The following is a 15,479-nucleotide window of genomic DNA, read 5'->3' on the forward strand; positions in this document are numbered from 1 at the left end:
AGGATGAAGATGAGCAATTCTAGAGCAGGTAAGGGGAGTTTTCAAACATATGATTTAACTGAGATTTATAAATGTGCTTTGGGCTGAATGAGCACACACACACACACATACAGCCACACTTCCTTATTATTGCATAGACACACAGGCGGTTGGTTTCCCTCACACACGCGGGGCAGGTCAGTACCTGAAAGCCGGAGGTACAGTCATCAGGCACGCATCGTTGCGGTCAGAAAGTTAACAGGCGCCGGCATGATGAGTAAGGCCATTGCACTGCTGGCAATGCTTTATGTTGGTGTTGGAGAGCCTCGAAGTCTATAGGCCAAGGGTGAATCACTGCCTCACAATGTCACGGTTTGCACGAAAGGCTCACATTCACTTGCCTTTCATCAATCAAGAGTTTCACTTCAAGAGCCTTGAAGTTTCCCCATACGAGCAAAAGTGAAGTTTCATTAAATGAAAAAACATCTTATGTCATCAGAGAATTCAATCCTGCATTTGTGAAACACTTTTTAGGATAACTTCCAAAGATTTAGACGGATAAAGAAAATGTTAATTTTTGACCATGAAAAATAATGGTTAATAAAGAAATCTGAGGGAGCTGATTAAAAATGATAATTAGTTGGGGCACAACAAAGAAGAGATGTTGCACAGAGTGTCATCACGATGTCTGGCTGGTACATTTTGCCAGAAAATCTTGCACCGGAGCAAAAAATGAAATAGCTCATTAACTTTAATTGTGCTCAGAGAATGACTGACGCATGATGTCCCCACAGAAAACAAACAAACAGGCAGAGGCCCATCCCGCCGCCGCCCCCTCTCATCTCCCTCCTCCCCCTATTCCTCCAAAGAGTTGTTTGACATATGCTGGTTGCACATGAATGCCCATCTGAGGGCCAGTGCTGGGAGTCTTGCGAAGGCAGAGGGCTGGGGATGGGTGAGTGAGGCAGACAGGCAGGGAGCCAAAGGCCGGTGTCTTAACTCAAGCTCCTGGTGCTGGTGGAGGCCTGTGACAAAAATGTTGGGGTAGTGGCAGAGGTTAAGACTGGGATGGGATGGGGCAGCTGAGGGATATTCTAGTGTGCCATCCTGGTGGCTGCTCCTTAGAGGGGGCGGGGTCTAATAAGATTTATGCGTGCTTAACTAAGCCCATCGCCTCACTATGTTCACCTCAAAGTCTCGAGAGAGCAGGAGGGAGTGAGCAGAGGTACATAGCGTAACATAGTGTATCACAGGGGTGAGAGGAGCCTATTAGTGTGAGTCGCTGTAATAAGTGGAACTATAGCAGAGAAGTATAGGAAAGGAAATTAAAATGGAGGCAGAGTATGCCCTTATTGGCTCTTGATTTGGGGGTCAGCCTATATGTTGTCTTTCAGGGATTCAGATTCTGATACCAATTATTAGTAATCAAGGAGACCGATACCTGACATGGAACTGATACACACTTGCAGTGACACTTTTGCATGTAACACAGTCTACCTTTCCCGGTGTTGCTTTGTGCAATACTCCCAGAGGCCTACTGCACTTTTAGGCATTTTCTTTGCTGCATCCATACAGTGAAAGAGAGAAAGGAGAGGGAGAGAATATGGACTCAAGTTTTGATGTGATACAAAAACTTTGTTAAGTCATGAAGACGTGTACGGACTGTCCGCAGACTTAAGTTCCTACAAACTAAACAGAGTGATGGCTGACTCATATGAATGGGTCCACCGTGGGTTGAATGGACAAACGTTATATGAAACGTCTGTAATATCTGCTGCCTTTGGCTCAACACACAGCTCCACTCGCTAACCAGAGCAGCTTGCAGTGTTGTTGGCTCTTTTTTCGTGACATGTAACCAATCAGATAGTGCTGTGGGCTGGACACTGAGCGAGGCTACCGAGTGTTGACTACAAAAACAGAGGCGGGCGATGGCACCAGAGCCAAAGCAACGCATTTTTCAATCATTTAATTTTATTAGCTTTCTGAATAATAAAAGCTGAATACCATGGCTGATAAATGGTCGATCATTATTTTTGATAACACTTACGAACGCAGGCTTAATGAGAAAATGAGTGCAATTCTGTATCTAATGCACAGGGAAGCATATAAAGGCCGTGAATATATATAGCTGTGATACTTAATTGTTTCTAGGTTTGTGAATATACACTAATCTGTCTTTTGACTTCCTTCTCATAAGTGAACAATTCTGTACAATTTGCAGTTGGAGTTCCAACGTTATACAAGACTTTAATCTCCCTTTCCCTCTTGTAAACAAGAGCACTAAAATTCTATTTCATGCCCTTTGTTCAAGTAATTCACTGTGCCTGTGTACAATTAAAATTGCCGGATAATATAAAAAGAAACAATGGGTAGTTTTATTTTAGGGAAACTCCCCATACTGTCCATTCCCAGAAGCTTTTCAGAGTAGAAGCAGATACTGCTAATTGACTGCCTGGCAAGCGGATTTAAAATAGCTCCAGATATATTGCTCTTCCCTCCAAAACCGGACCCAACAACATTGCATGACACTCACTGCAAGACAGAACAAAACCATACAACAATGCGCAGTTCAGAAACATGGCATGTGCTTTGTACAGTTCAAGGCAGTAAAATCTAAAGCATCAGAGGGAAGGATGGGGTTCTGTAATGGCTCGAGCTGTTGTGGAAAGAGAGCATGCGAGGACAGAATAGATGATGGATCTCTTTTTGCTCCTTTGATTCGATACCTGAAGTCTCTTCTCTCAGCTACTGTGATTCTCTTATTCCTCTCCTTTTATCCCACTTTCCATCCTTCTCTCTGTTGGTATTCCAGAGAGAGAATAGAGAGCCCACACAGTGTTTTAGCTGCCACAGCTGCCACTCCGGCCATGCAAAGGGCTGGCGGCATGGGAAATACAGACAGACAGCAGAGTGACAGCAGAGCGAGTGCTGAAGGAAAGGGGACGACGTGCATAAAAAAAAGCGTAGGAACGGCAGGTCCTGAGACGGGCAGACCGACATGAGGAGAAAGAGAGGGGACAGTTGGAGAAATGGGCAAACAGGGAGCCTTCTCTCTTCAGCCCCTTCTGGTTTTTGGCCAGCAGCCAGCTCCTCCATCAACGGCACTCAGGGAAATGGAGAGGGAGGGAAGGAAAGGATGGCAGGGGAGAGGAGAGTTACGAACGTGTCTAGCGGGGAGAGATGGCGAGGTGGGAAGGTACAGGAAGAAGATGCAGCTTTAACGATTTGGAGAACAGGAGAGGGAGGATGGGAAACAGGACAGAGGGAAAGGAAGGGTGGCGATGGAGGAGGATTGGGAAAAAAAGGAGGGGTGACAGATACTGTAGGTAGTTAAGACAGACGGGGCAGAGGACAGGAAGGACAAAGCAGAAAAGAGTAGGATGGTGTGAAAAAGGGAGACGGATGTAGGGAGAAAGAGGCTATGGTGAGACGGGAGCGGGGGGTGTGGAGATACATAATCGAGGAGATTGAGCAGCGGGAGGGAGAGAGGAGACAGGAGCTTGCGGAGAAGGCAGTAACCAGAGTCCTATTGATGTGTAATGAAACCCTGCATCGGGGGAGAGACAACCGGAAGGACAGACGGATGGAGGGAGACAGGGATGAGAAAGAAGAGGAAGAATGTGGCCGTGATGGAGCAGGAGAAGGGCGAGCGGGTGAGCAAGCGGAAGCCGGGATGCAGAAGGGCATAATGTCATTTGTTAAATAATGCAGACAGCGAGCGGGAGAAGCAGGAAGTGTGATGGACACAGCGATGGACGGCTGCCAACAGCAAGAGGTAAAGTGGCTCAGGGAGATGGCATGATTGCTGGCCATGGGCAGGGAGATGGCTGGGTGGGTGGGGGAGATAGACTGCCACACACACACACACACGCAGCTGACTGACAGACTGCCACACCCCCTTTGGAACAGATAGCCACTGCTGCCTCACAGTGATGGAGAGAAGAGGAGGAGAGAAGGAGAGGCTGGGCATGGATGGAGGTATGTGGGGAGGGGAAAGATGACTGGGGAGGAAGACAAATGCTGCTTTAAGGAGGTATTACTGTAACCTCCTTCAGTTTGATGACACCTATTTCCCAAAATGGTGGATACTTATCTCTCACTATACTGAAGCAGCAAAGACATTGCCTCGATTTAGACCAGATCCTGTGTGCTGACTAACATTTTATTTTATTATTCTTTCACACCTAAATGATTAGCAGGTGAGTTGCTCAACAGAAAATTAACTATTACAATAACAAGTGTTTTTTAAAATAAAAAATGGCAAGAATCTTCTAGTAGAAGCTTCTCAAATGTGAAAATGGTCTGGTTTGATAGCAAAATAAATATCTTCTGGTTTTGGGCTACTTTTTGACATTCTGTGGACCAAATGAATGATTGATTGACAATGAAAGTAATTGTTTGTTGCACCCAAGCAGCAACCTCCAAGGCTGACAATGAAGTCAATGCGCCCAAAACTGCAGTACACCGAATGGCCACTTGAGGCTGGCTCCAAAATAGAGCCAATTCCCATAGACGCTAATGTACGATTACACAACTTTACAGCAGAAATGAACATATTTGCAGCCCGGCACAAAAATGGTTTTGGTCTCTATAGCTAATGCCAACATTCATAACAACTCTACGGGGGGTAAATCTTACTGTAACTCACCGATTTACATTTTATTAGGTTTCATGGGTGTGGCTGTTTGAGTTAAAGGCTGTCTGCGAGGGGTCACCATAGTCTATGAATGAGAGCCACCCGTTGCTCCTGCACACCTCCACCCTCTCATCCAAATATGGTCACTTCTCGCTCCACAAGATGGCGACCACCAAACAAACGCCGAACTTAAGGTTTCAAAACAGATGCCCACAAACAAATGGGTGACGTCATGGTAGATATGTCCATTATCTTATAGTCTGTGATTGCACCCCAAGTATTTTTCTATACAGTAGAAGAAAAAATGTTGCAGAAAAAAAAAACTCACTATTGAATTCCATCATAACTTCCCAGAGCCCAAAAGGCAATGCCTACATATAGCTTAGTGTCCAACAAAACAAATAAAGTGAACAAAGCAACAAAAACATCAAGTCTCTGACAGAAAAAAACAATAAATCCTCACATTTTACAAGCTGAAACCAATAAATGTGTGCCATTCTTGCTTATGCATTTAAAACATTTATTAAAGTGTTCTGCTGATAAAGTGATCCATTTACTGACTTAAATCATTTAGATATGACAGTTATCTCTTATCTTAAACTCCGTCTATGACATATTTATGGATCATGTACATGCCTGGTCTGGCTCTCCAAAATGGCTGATAGTTTCATAATAACGCCTGTGTGAGACTGAAAACTGCGGCACATGTCTGGCCCCAACATAAGCCCAGACTCTCTAACCCACAGTCCTCTAAAACAGCAGGAGCTGCCCATTCAGGATGTAACGCACGCTGAGTGTGATCTTCCAAAATGGCTGACCGTTTCACCACAACGTCTATGTGAGACGGGAAACTGTGCCGCTCGTACAACCTCCAAAGCCTCGCTAACCCACGGTGCTCTAAAACAGCAGGGCCCGTCTATTCAGCTGGGCTCCCTTTTGTGTCAGCGTGGGCTGCTGTCGTTACCCCCGGCACGACGGGCCGCCGACGCTTTCTAATGAGTCATTTTTATTCAGGCGATAAGGTCAGCTACCCGCGGCGGCTTAAAAGGCCCTGAGGAGCTCTGGAGTGGCAGCTATAAGATGCCAGACAGACACATGGAGATACACTAGCTACAGGGAGGGGAGGGGGGCAGTCAGCACAGACAGGGAGAGAAGAAATGAAGGTGTGAAAAAATATATAATACGGGAAAAAAATAGGGACAGTGGAAAAAACGCTAGGTATAAAAGATAAGCTACATTTCAAAAAAGACTTCCCTCCTGTCTGTCTGCCTGTCTCCCTTTCTGCTTAGCTGGATGACTGGCTGGCTTCTTTGGCTGGGCGTGAACTTTCAGAGGCTCTTTTTTCTTCCTGTTTCCTTTCTTTCGGTGTCTGGGTTGTGTTAATGTCAGCTGAGAATAGCTTCTGAGGCACGTGTGAAGTTCAAAATCTCCGCTGTTGGCTGGCAGAGGGCTTTTTTGTGTTGGAGCACCAGTGTCAAACAAAGACATGGTGGCAGCTTGGTTCAAAACAAGCTGTTCATCCCCCTGTGCTCTCACTCTTCTTGTGTTGTTTCAGGTTTACACGGCCTAACAGCAAAGTCCCTTAACTGTTACTGTAGCGAGCTTCCATCTGGAATTGGCTTTCTGTCTAACTAAACAACTTCAAGTATTAATTCATGTCAGTGTTTCTATTAGTCCATGTATCTAATGAGTGTAAATGTCCAAGCTGGAAGAGATTAACAACACTTCCACACAGGGTTTTCTTTGTGTGTGGCATTGTGGAAGACCTCTTTAGAGTCCGTCTGTTTGATGCGTAAACAACATTTGAGAACTAGTGGGAATACTTTCAGTTCAAAGGTTCCTTTGAGGATGTGACACTGAACCAGCAAAGTGAAAGACTGTAGCTCACTGCCCGCTGACCCACAACAAAAGGAAAATGAGAGTCCTTGATCATCTGTTCTCACTGGATTCTCTCCACGTTAAGTCAAATTGGGCTCCGTCGTCAAAGTAAACATGCTTAGTCTCCACTTACAAACAGACTAATAAAACTGTCCCCTTCAATTAAAGGAATGAAGAGCGAGCCTGAGACGCTAATGTCGGCCAAGCCAGACAAAACTGGCAGCTCTGACATTTACTCCACAAAATGCTAGTGCAGCAGTTTCTCTGCTTTCATTTAGTCGAAACAAAGTGAAAGTTTTCAACACGTCAAATTGCTGCATTTCAAGATGTCCTTTAATTGTTGCAGGGCTGTTTACAGTGCGCTGCAAGAGATGTTATTCATTTCATTCCATCTGAATTTCGTTCAGCTTTTTAAAGACTTCCAAATTTGGGATGAGTGACAAATAGATACTTAACTGATCTCCACTGCGATGGTGACCTGTTTTGCTTTTCCTTATTTTCTGCCATCAATGTCAGATGTTCACATGAAACATGGCCAAAGTTTCAAATAATGAGGTAAACATATGTCCCTGTCAGCAAAAACATCAGGTTCCACACAATACCAACTTTTTTTTCTACTTTCACGAATTTCCTAATATGGTTATCTACTCCAGGCACGCTACTGCATGTGTTAACCCTACAATACATAGCCAACACTGCTACATGTAGCTACATGCTAACCTCAGGAAAACATGTTACCTACTCGTAAAGATGTTAGCTGAGAAGCTTTGATTGCCGATATTTCATTGAGGAAAGTGCCGCTATAATGTTACTCTGTTAAACTCATTCCTTAGCCCCCAGTACCCTGCTACATGTAGCTACATGCTACCCTCGGGGAAACATGTTACCTTGTTGTAAAGATTTTTGCTGAGAAACTTTGATTGGTGATTTTTCATGGAAGAAAATGCTGCCACAATGTTACTCTGTACACTCATTCCTCAGCCCCCAGTACACTGCTACATGTAGCTACAAGCTAACGTCGAGGAAACATCTTGGTTGCCGATGGTGGCAATTTCTCCATGATTTTCCGATCATATTTCAGCTGGAACAAGTCCGGCTGTGAAGATTTTGGTTTACTGTAGCTTTACTGCTAATTTTTCATGGTAGAAAGTGTTGCTTTACTCTGTTACAGTCATTCCTCTGGCTGCAATGCAAAGATATGGAGGGCCCAGAAATGCTGACCACTCAGAGCAGATTGGGCTTTTTAGGGAGGGGGTCTTAAAGAGACATGTGCTAAAATGGAGTGTTTCAGATGGAGGGTGAATACACGTGTTCTGGCACAGACAGTATGAGGAAAGTAAAGTGTTTTTGAACATTGCAGCATGTAAACCTGTTTTAGTAGAAACCCAAAATACAAGTATGAACCTGAAAATTAGCATAATAGCTCACCGTTAAGGACAAAATGGTAAATTAAACCAGCATGCAATGGTACTGCATGTTCAAATATCTAGCTTTACTCTGAACTTGTAGGATGCAGCAGAATTTAACACTATAACTTTTGTTACACTCACAGTAATCCACTGATTTGAGCAATCTGGTCAGTTTGCTCTATTTCCTGTTTTTAGCATGTGGTATTTAATACACAAAATGACCGATTTACCAGTATCATGCAGTGGTTAGGTGGACAGCTACAAATATATGCATCTGATATCCATATTAGGATCCATCCCAGTATAAATACACAAGTGGAAGGGTGGAATACACAGAGGTAGGGTTCGTTTGCATTGAGGACATGGATATGATCTCACCATTGGAGTTTGGGGTTCCGTCACCATCCAGCTGCCGTTTCTGTGCACTCCTAAACTCCTTTAAAGAGAGATAAAGCACCTTTCGCATAACCCGCTCCTCTGACCACGGGATCCCATCACTGTCATCCTGTGGAAACAGAGAGAAGAAGGAAGAATGGGTCAATAATAATAACAACTGTGTTTCTGCACTGGTGAGAAAGTACATTTTTGATACATAGCCAAAAAGCAGTTCTGAATTATCACATTATTTTATTGAAAATCTTAACTGGAAGACAGACAATGAACAGCTCATTAATATAGGCTGCCGGTCTGAAAGTCGGAGAATTGTTTATAATGAGCATTTGCTTCTATTGTCAGACAACAGCACGCACATGAATATGTGACTTACAAGCCAGTTGTGTTGAAAGGTCCAAGACAAAACAAAACCTTACAAGCCAATGTCAGCACAGACTGTCAATTTCCACACGTGAATGCATGAAAAGTTATGACAAGTTTGGGATAGAGAAAGAGACAACAAAGTTTTTGTATCTTTCCTTTCATATTGTTCCGGTTCTTGCTACATCGTGACATTAGCATGACACAACATTAGCATAACATAGCATTAGCTTGCAGCTAGACACTGGGCTGTGCATTTGCATCACAATACGCGAAGGACTGCATCTCCCCACAATGCCATGATAGGAGAGTGTTATGGTGATGAATAGGTAGGAAGCAAATGAAAAAAGCATCATGGGACTGCGAGTTCATGTGTTGCTAATCTCTCCCAGCGAGACTGAGACAGAAGATGTTATTGTCAGAGAGGTCGCCAGAAGTCACACACAAACTACACATCCTTTCCCCAGACATTTTCTCCAGTCAGTTTCAATCTGAGCAACAAACGCTTGACGGCAGAATGTATAGCGCATCACAGCGAAATTTTATTCAAAACACTATATTGCTCATATTGAGAATTTGAACAGCTTAATAGAAAAATACTCCACGGCAACAAGCATTGTTAAACGGGTCTTTAGTGAGTGTCCAACAGCAACCATACTTCTCTCCCCCCTCTCGCCAACACTCTTTGCTCTGGCAGCTGTGTTTGATGTCGAACAACGCTAATGACTAAAGGAAATGAGATTAGGACATGAGCAACAACAAAGAGGTATTAATAAATAATGGAAGCTGGAAATAGCTTTTCTCTAGTCAAGCCATGGGGCGAGCAGACTTCAGCTGTGAGGTTTGAGAAAAGAAAACACTTTCTGTCTTTGTGCAAAAAAAAAAAGCTAATGTATGCTAATTATTTGAATTAAACACAACGGATCCTGTCGGCTCATCCCAGTGACCACATTTCCTTCTGTCTGAGTCAATATGTAATGTAATGTAATGTAATGTAAGAAAACAGATGCTGAAAAGCAACGTGTGTGTGTGTGGGAGTGCGTTCTGATCACCCAGTTGACTCAGATCATTAGAGTCGGCCTGGCTGAGTGGCTGGCGGACATCATGGTGACGTCAGCGCGGGGTGTGTTAGAAATCTCCACCTCACACAAAAATAATTAGTCCAAGATGTTTTATCGCTGCTGTAATAACAAGATAACGGTCGCAGCATTCCATTAAGAACAACTGTGCTCTCAAAAAAACACTAAACAAAACCCAGAACTGAAGAATTTGGATGACTGTAGCCGGGGGTAACACAAGGCAGTCTGTGTTTCTGTCTGAGTGTTTGAAAGGGAGAAAGTTAATCTCATCCTAATATTATGCATCCTCCCACAGCAAGGGAATAAAATGCCACCGAAATGACTATTGCTTGTAAATGTCTTTCTTTCAGTGCTGCAGTCCTGGGTTTACTACACTCTATTCAGGCTCATTGAAACACACAAGATATCAGAGATGTTATGATGGATAAATTATGCCTTCTGATAAGTGCAGACAACTCATGGCTAATTATAGTAGCATTACAACAGGGTGTGTGCAAATATGTCTGTGCGTTTACTTACTACAAAGTTTCAGAGCCTTAAACCAAGATGACATTTCAGAACCATCACAATGCATACATTTTTATAGAAATATTAAGTCAATTCAGTATGTTTGGGGTGTGAATTATAGTTGTTACAATTCCCTTACCAGTATAGGAGATGCTTCAGATTCTGCCTAAAATGCTGGATCAGGTATCGGCGAGTATGTGAGTCTAATAATTTATTATAATTTATTTTATAACATAATTTATTAATTAACTTTAAATCACACCTAGATAAAACAGCAGTTTTCCCAGAAATCAGTCCTTTGCAGTTCTAAAGCAGCAGCCTACAAAGCAAGCTGTGTTGTGCAGCCACTGGAAACTACTGTTTTAGAGCAGCAAATATTAATATGACTTTTCGTAAAAAGTGTAGAATTAGCCGCTAGCAAAATGTCAGCATTTTGGAAATGTTACAGTTTTAAGTCCCGCCACTTGAGCCATGCCATACAACAATGATAGCGATCATTTCATATCCATAGAGGGTATACAGCTGTACATTTTTCTTAACGCAGTGATATGGCGCAGTATACTCTATGACTCTCTGCCTTGTCGCTCAACACTACTATAGTGTTTAATTCAATGGAGAGACAGAAATGGGTGTAACATAGTGCTTCTTAGTGGATTGCTTAAGCCACAGGTGGGTCACAAAAGACAAGACTGCAAGTAAAGAACAACTTAGTAATTGGTGATCCATCATCTCCATGCAACTGAAAACTTCCTGTAATCACAACAGAAACAATACGACCTCATTCACTCACTTGATTCATTTCACAACTCTTAATATTTTTTGACAATATTGACAACACGAAAGATTTCTGCTTGTTTACCGTGCTTTTTGTGTGTTTTCTTCTCTCTCTTCAGCAGATAAAAATAAGCTTTTGCAGAGTTTTGTTTTGATTTCCCAGGTCTGCTCAGGGGCCTTGGGGATGAGGCCTCAGCAGAGCTAAAGGGAGGCGGGGGGTGGGTGGGGGGGCAAGATTAAAAGCTGTGTGTCGGCACATGATGGAGCTGATGGGTGACAGCCACATCTCCCTGCATACAGTGCGCATGCTGGCACATGCACACCCACACACACACACACACATACAGGAACGTGGAGACTGCTCAGTGCACCGATGGTTTGCAGCCTCTGACAGAGGCTGATAGGGTGTGTTTTGTGTGTAACGTGCAGTCCCTCATTACACTGTCACACGTGAGCGCACGTGTACACACACACACTAGCGAGGAAGGTTGTGCAAGTATTCAATTATGCCATTTTCTCCCGTAGTTAATGTCATCTAATCCATTCTGTGTGTGTGTGTGCACGTGCGTGCATGTGTGCAAAAGCCTGCCAGGTAAGCACCAATTACCTAGACAGCTCACTGGCACTCTTTCTCTCGCTGTGTGTGTCACAAGGCCACTGACACACACACACACACACACACACACACAGAGCACTGACAATATATCTCAGGGTTACACTCTGACATACACAGCGTCTATGTTATCCATAGCTATACCTGACACACACAAACACAAGACACAGCTGTACTGAGAATGAAAAAATCTTCCCTCCAAAAATTTGACCTTAAAGTTCATCTGCATTTCCTTTTCTCTCAGTTTCTCTCTGGTTTCCTCACAGTTGTTGGCAGTGAGCCACAGATATTTCCTGCGCTGTGTACACATAGCAACAAGGTCTGAAAAAAAGGGGGGAAAAAATGCTGACTGACTTTTCATCAGCTGGGGAGAAAAAGAGTGTTGGAGCCCGGCTCTGTTACAGCTGCTGTACCCTGAACGCTCACCAACACTTCTTCATAACTTCAGATCATCGGTTAAATGGGTTTTCGCAACCTTTGCTCAACTGAAGGTTAACTGTTTGTCTGAACTTAGAAGGAGCGTGCCATCTGTTTTCGGGCAAGGTGTCTGACTGCTTTCACTGGATTCTCAGTCACAAAAACCAGCTTCAGCTTCTGCCTCTGTCTATGTGTGTGTGTGTGTGTGTGTGTGTGTGTGTGTGTGTGTGTGTGTGTGTGTGTGTGTGTGTGTCTGTTTCTGAGGTATTGCCAGAGCTCTTTAGAGACAGCTCTTACACGGAGCAATGCCAGCCGAGCTCTACCTGGCACTGACACACACATCTACACCCCGACCAGCTCCCATCAGGCTAGTGGAATCCCACTAATGAGCGCGGGGACCTTTTCTGTGCACATGCGAGTGTGTGTGTGTGTGTGTGTGTGACCAAGTGATGCATCAGGACCGCTGTGTGCCTAGTGTCACCCGGCAACCCCACCCCCAATTCTGATATGGAATATGCAGGTAATCCGACCTGCAAAAAACCACACAAATATGCAGACGGACACCTTTTAGGCATCCATAGGGATACTGTGCTTGACGCGTATTCATTCTCCTCTCTCGCTCCGTCTCTCTCTCTCTGTCACACACATGTGCTGCGATTAATCAGACAGTGCTTGGAAGTATACCAATGTAGTACCTTTCCCGCTGGGCTTCTTTAAACATTTTTCCCTATAAAAACGTCTCTGTAATATGGAAACGAAGGGGAGAAAATATCACTGAACATACACCTGAGAAGCAGTTTCTTATTCTTGTAACATTTAAATTATGTTCCTGAAACTAGTTTAGCTTTTATGCTTTAGAATACGTCATCCCCGGCTAGAGTTTGTGTTTCTTAGATTCTTAACTAGCAATTGTTGTTGTAAGATTATGCAGCCCGCTCTCAACAAAAAAAAACAGCTATCTAGGTTGACTGTGCAAGCTGCTTATAGCAACCCAGTCCTAACTTTAATGTAAGATGGCACCCTCTAGTGGCCACAGTAATTACTATGGGGGCAAAGTCCATGTAATGGATGGGTCAAACATGCACAGGACTTTCACCCAGAAGCACTGACTTCTTTTAATAATAGCCTAGTATGCTAGTATATGTATCATGCTACCCTAGTGACATATGTCATGTGACTTACATCACCTTATGTTAGTAACAAAATTACTTATTTAAGGCTTTTTTCTATGACTAACCACCTACTTTTGTAGCCTTAACCTTACAACGAAATCTTAAAATTTAATCTTTTGATAACATTTAGAAAGTGTTTAAAACGTGACTGTTAGGATGGTAATGTATGTTGTAGGGCTGGGAAATATATCAATATTACACCGAAATCTTGATATGAAACCAGACATCATCTTAGATTTTGTCTAACATAACACTGTAAGTGTTGTCTTTTCCCCGATTTTAAAGGCTGCATTACAGTAAAGTGATGTAATGCAATGTAACCAGACTGTTCTAGCTGTTCTATTAACTGCCTTTAACCATTTGGTCATAAATTCCACATACCTGATTATTAATTATCAAAAATCACATTGGGCAAATGTTTAATAAAAGCACCAACAGTCAACCCTACAATACTGTCTCAATATCTTTAGAGGTAATTAGAGGTAATCGTTTAGGTATGAGAGTGCGTTGGATCATATTTAAAATATGCACATTTAAATTCAGAGCAAGAAAACAAAAACCCTGAAAACATCTGAGCTAGTCAGAGTTTTGCCAACAACAGAACAATCACGACCAACACAAGTGAATACTCTGAATTTTTTAAAACCGTTCCAGGAGCAGAGCAAATGTTAAAAAGCTTGCAGCGATGTGCCAATGCTAAAAAAGCCAAGAGTCTGAGCAGGATTAATCTATCATCACTGCATCTGTATCTGTTCATCTAACTGGATGAAAAGTGGAGCGGGTTCCACTTCATAACCCCAGCCTTACTCAACAATCCTCTCCCCACAGCAGACAAATCCAATAACTCTGATAGTTGATGAGGAAACAAGTGGATTGCATTGGCTGTGTGTATCAGTAGATGCGGGAAAAAAAGAGCCTGGGTGCCGTATTAGATACAAGCGAAGGAGGAGGAAAGAGAGAGAGACAGAGGGAAGGAGGATGAAGAAGAGTACAGTGTGTCCATTTTAAACTTTGAAAGGATAAACTCTCCACCATCATCAAAATCAGATCTGGTTATCCTGTTATAGAGTCTGGACTGATATAGATGAGGAAATACAAATTTCCTTGGAGACCATTCACTGCACAACACCCACTGTGCCTTTAAGAACATCACAGAGCCTCTGTGTTGTGTTGTGCTCTGGCTCGGTGTGTGTAAGTGTGACAGAAAGCCACACTAACGTCAGCTCTGCAGCTTAGACGTGCGGGTGCTTACTGTACAGAGGAGACGGAAACCACAGATTTAAAAGGTGATAAAATCAGTTTTCTCACATTTGTTCGTAAGACTTCCAGTTTTTATTCGACAATCCACTGTCCCATATATACATTTTCATGTAGACACCAATGTAACAAAGCTACAGCCAGTCAAAATGTTGAGATGCATCCAACACCACTTCTGTATAAACAAAGTTACTCATTTTCTTTCGTGAGTTAAAAAAAAAAAAAAAACCTTCAAGTTTACACATGTAAACATTCACACACTTGGGAATCTGCATACACGTACATTTCTGTGTGTGTGTGTGTGTGCGCGTTCTCACTAGCTGTTCCAAAAATAGCGCTTTGCTGCTGCAGACTGTGCGAATGTCATGGCAGAGGAATGTGGCCACGCGCCAGCTGCGATCTGCTCTACAAAACCTGCCCAAAATCTGTTATTCCAACACACATTTCCCTTCAGGAGGAGGGATGGAGAGATGGATGGATGGATCAATGGAGGAGAAATGTTATCTTAACAAAGCTTGGGTTATTGTATCCAGTAGTCGGGACAGTCTTTACCTCACTACTACCCTCTTTCTTTCTTTCCCCACATCTTGATCTTCCTTACTTCTCCACCAACACATGGGCCCCAGATGACTGGCTGCAAGGAGGATATCACTGCTTTCGGTTCACAAGTGGTGCAGATGATAACGATAACAATCCCTAAATACATCACTGTAACCTTTCCTAGGGTCATGACCAAACCATTTGTGGATTTGAAACATGTAAGGCATCTTGATTATGAGCCTATGGAGAAACAAAACAACTGCAAACTATTAGAGTGAGCCTAGACAATGCAGCAAGAGGTCCAAATTATGTCTCCACAATAACGGAGAGAGCTCAAAGCAATCCTGTGAGTGAAAGATGCAAATAAAAACATCTAAGGAGTATTTTTGAGAAGAAGAGACTCATTAGAAATTAAAAATCCAGGAATTTTTAAACCTGCTTCCAGGTTTCAATGCAAATGATGGC

The 15,479-nt window shown here is 43.1% G+C and overlaps 1 protein-coding gene across 1 annotated transcript in view; it reads right to left on the reverse strand.

The window, feature by feature from the left end:
* jarid2b (jumonji and AT-rich interaction domain containing 2b) overlaps nt 1-15,479 on the reverse strand; it is a 124,621-nt gene that overhangs the window by 55,863 nt on the left and 53,279 nt on the right. The window contains exon 2 of the mRNA XM_033637081.2: nt 8,281-8,407. Coding sequence (XP_033492972.2) covers nt 8,281-8,407 — 127 coding nt within the window. The remainder of the gene's footprint in view (nt 1-8,280; nt 8,408-15,479) is intronic.

Source organism: Epinephelus lanceolatus, chromosome 16 (assembly GCF_041903045.1).
Source record: "Epinephelus lanceolatus isolate andai-2023 chromosome 16, ASM4190304v1, whole genome shotgun sequence".
Taxonomy (NCBI): domain Eukaryota; kingdom Metazoa; phylum Chordata; class Actinopteri; order Perciformes; family Serranidae; genus Epinephelus; species Epinephelus lanceolatus.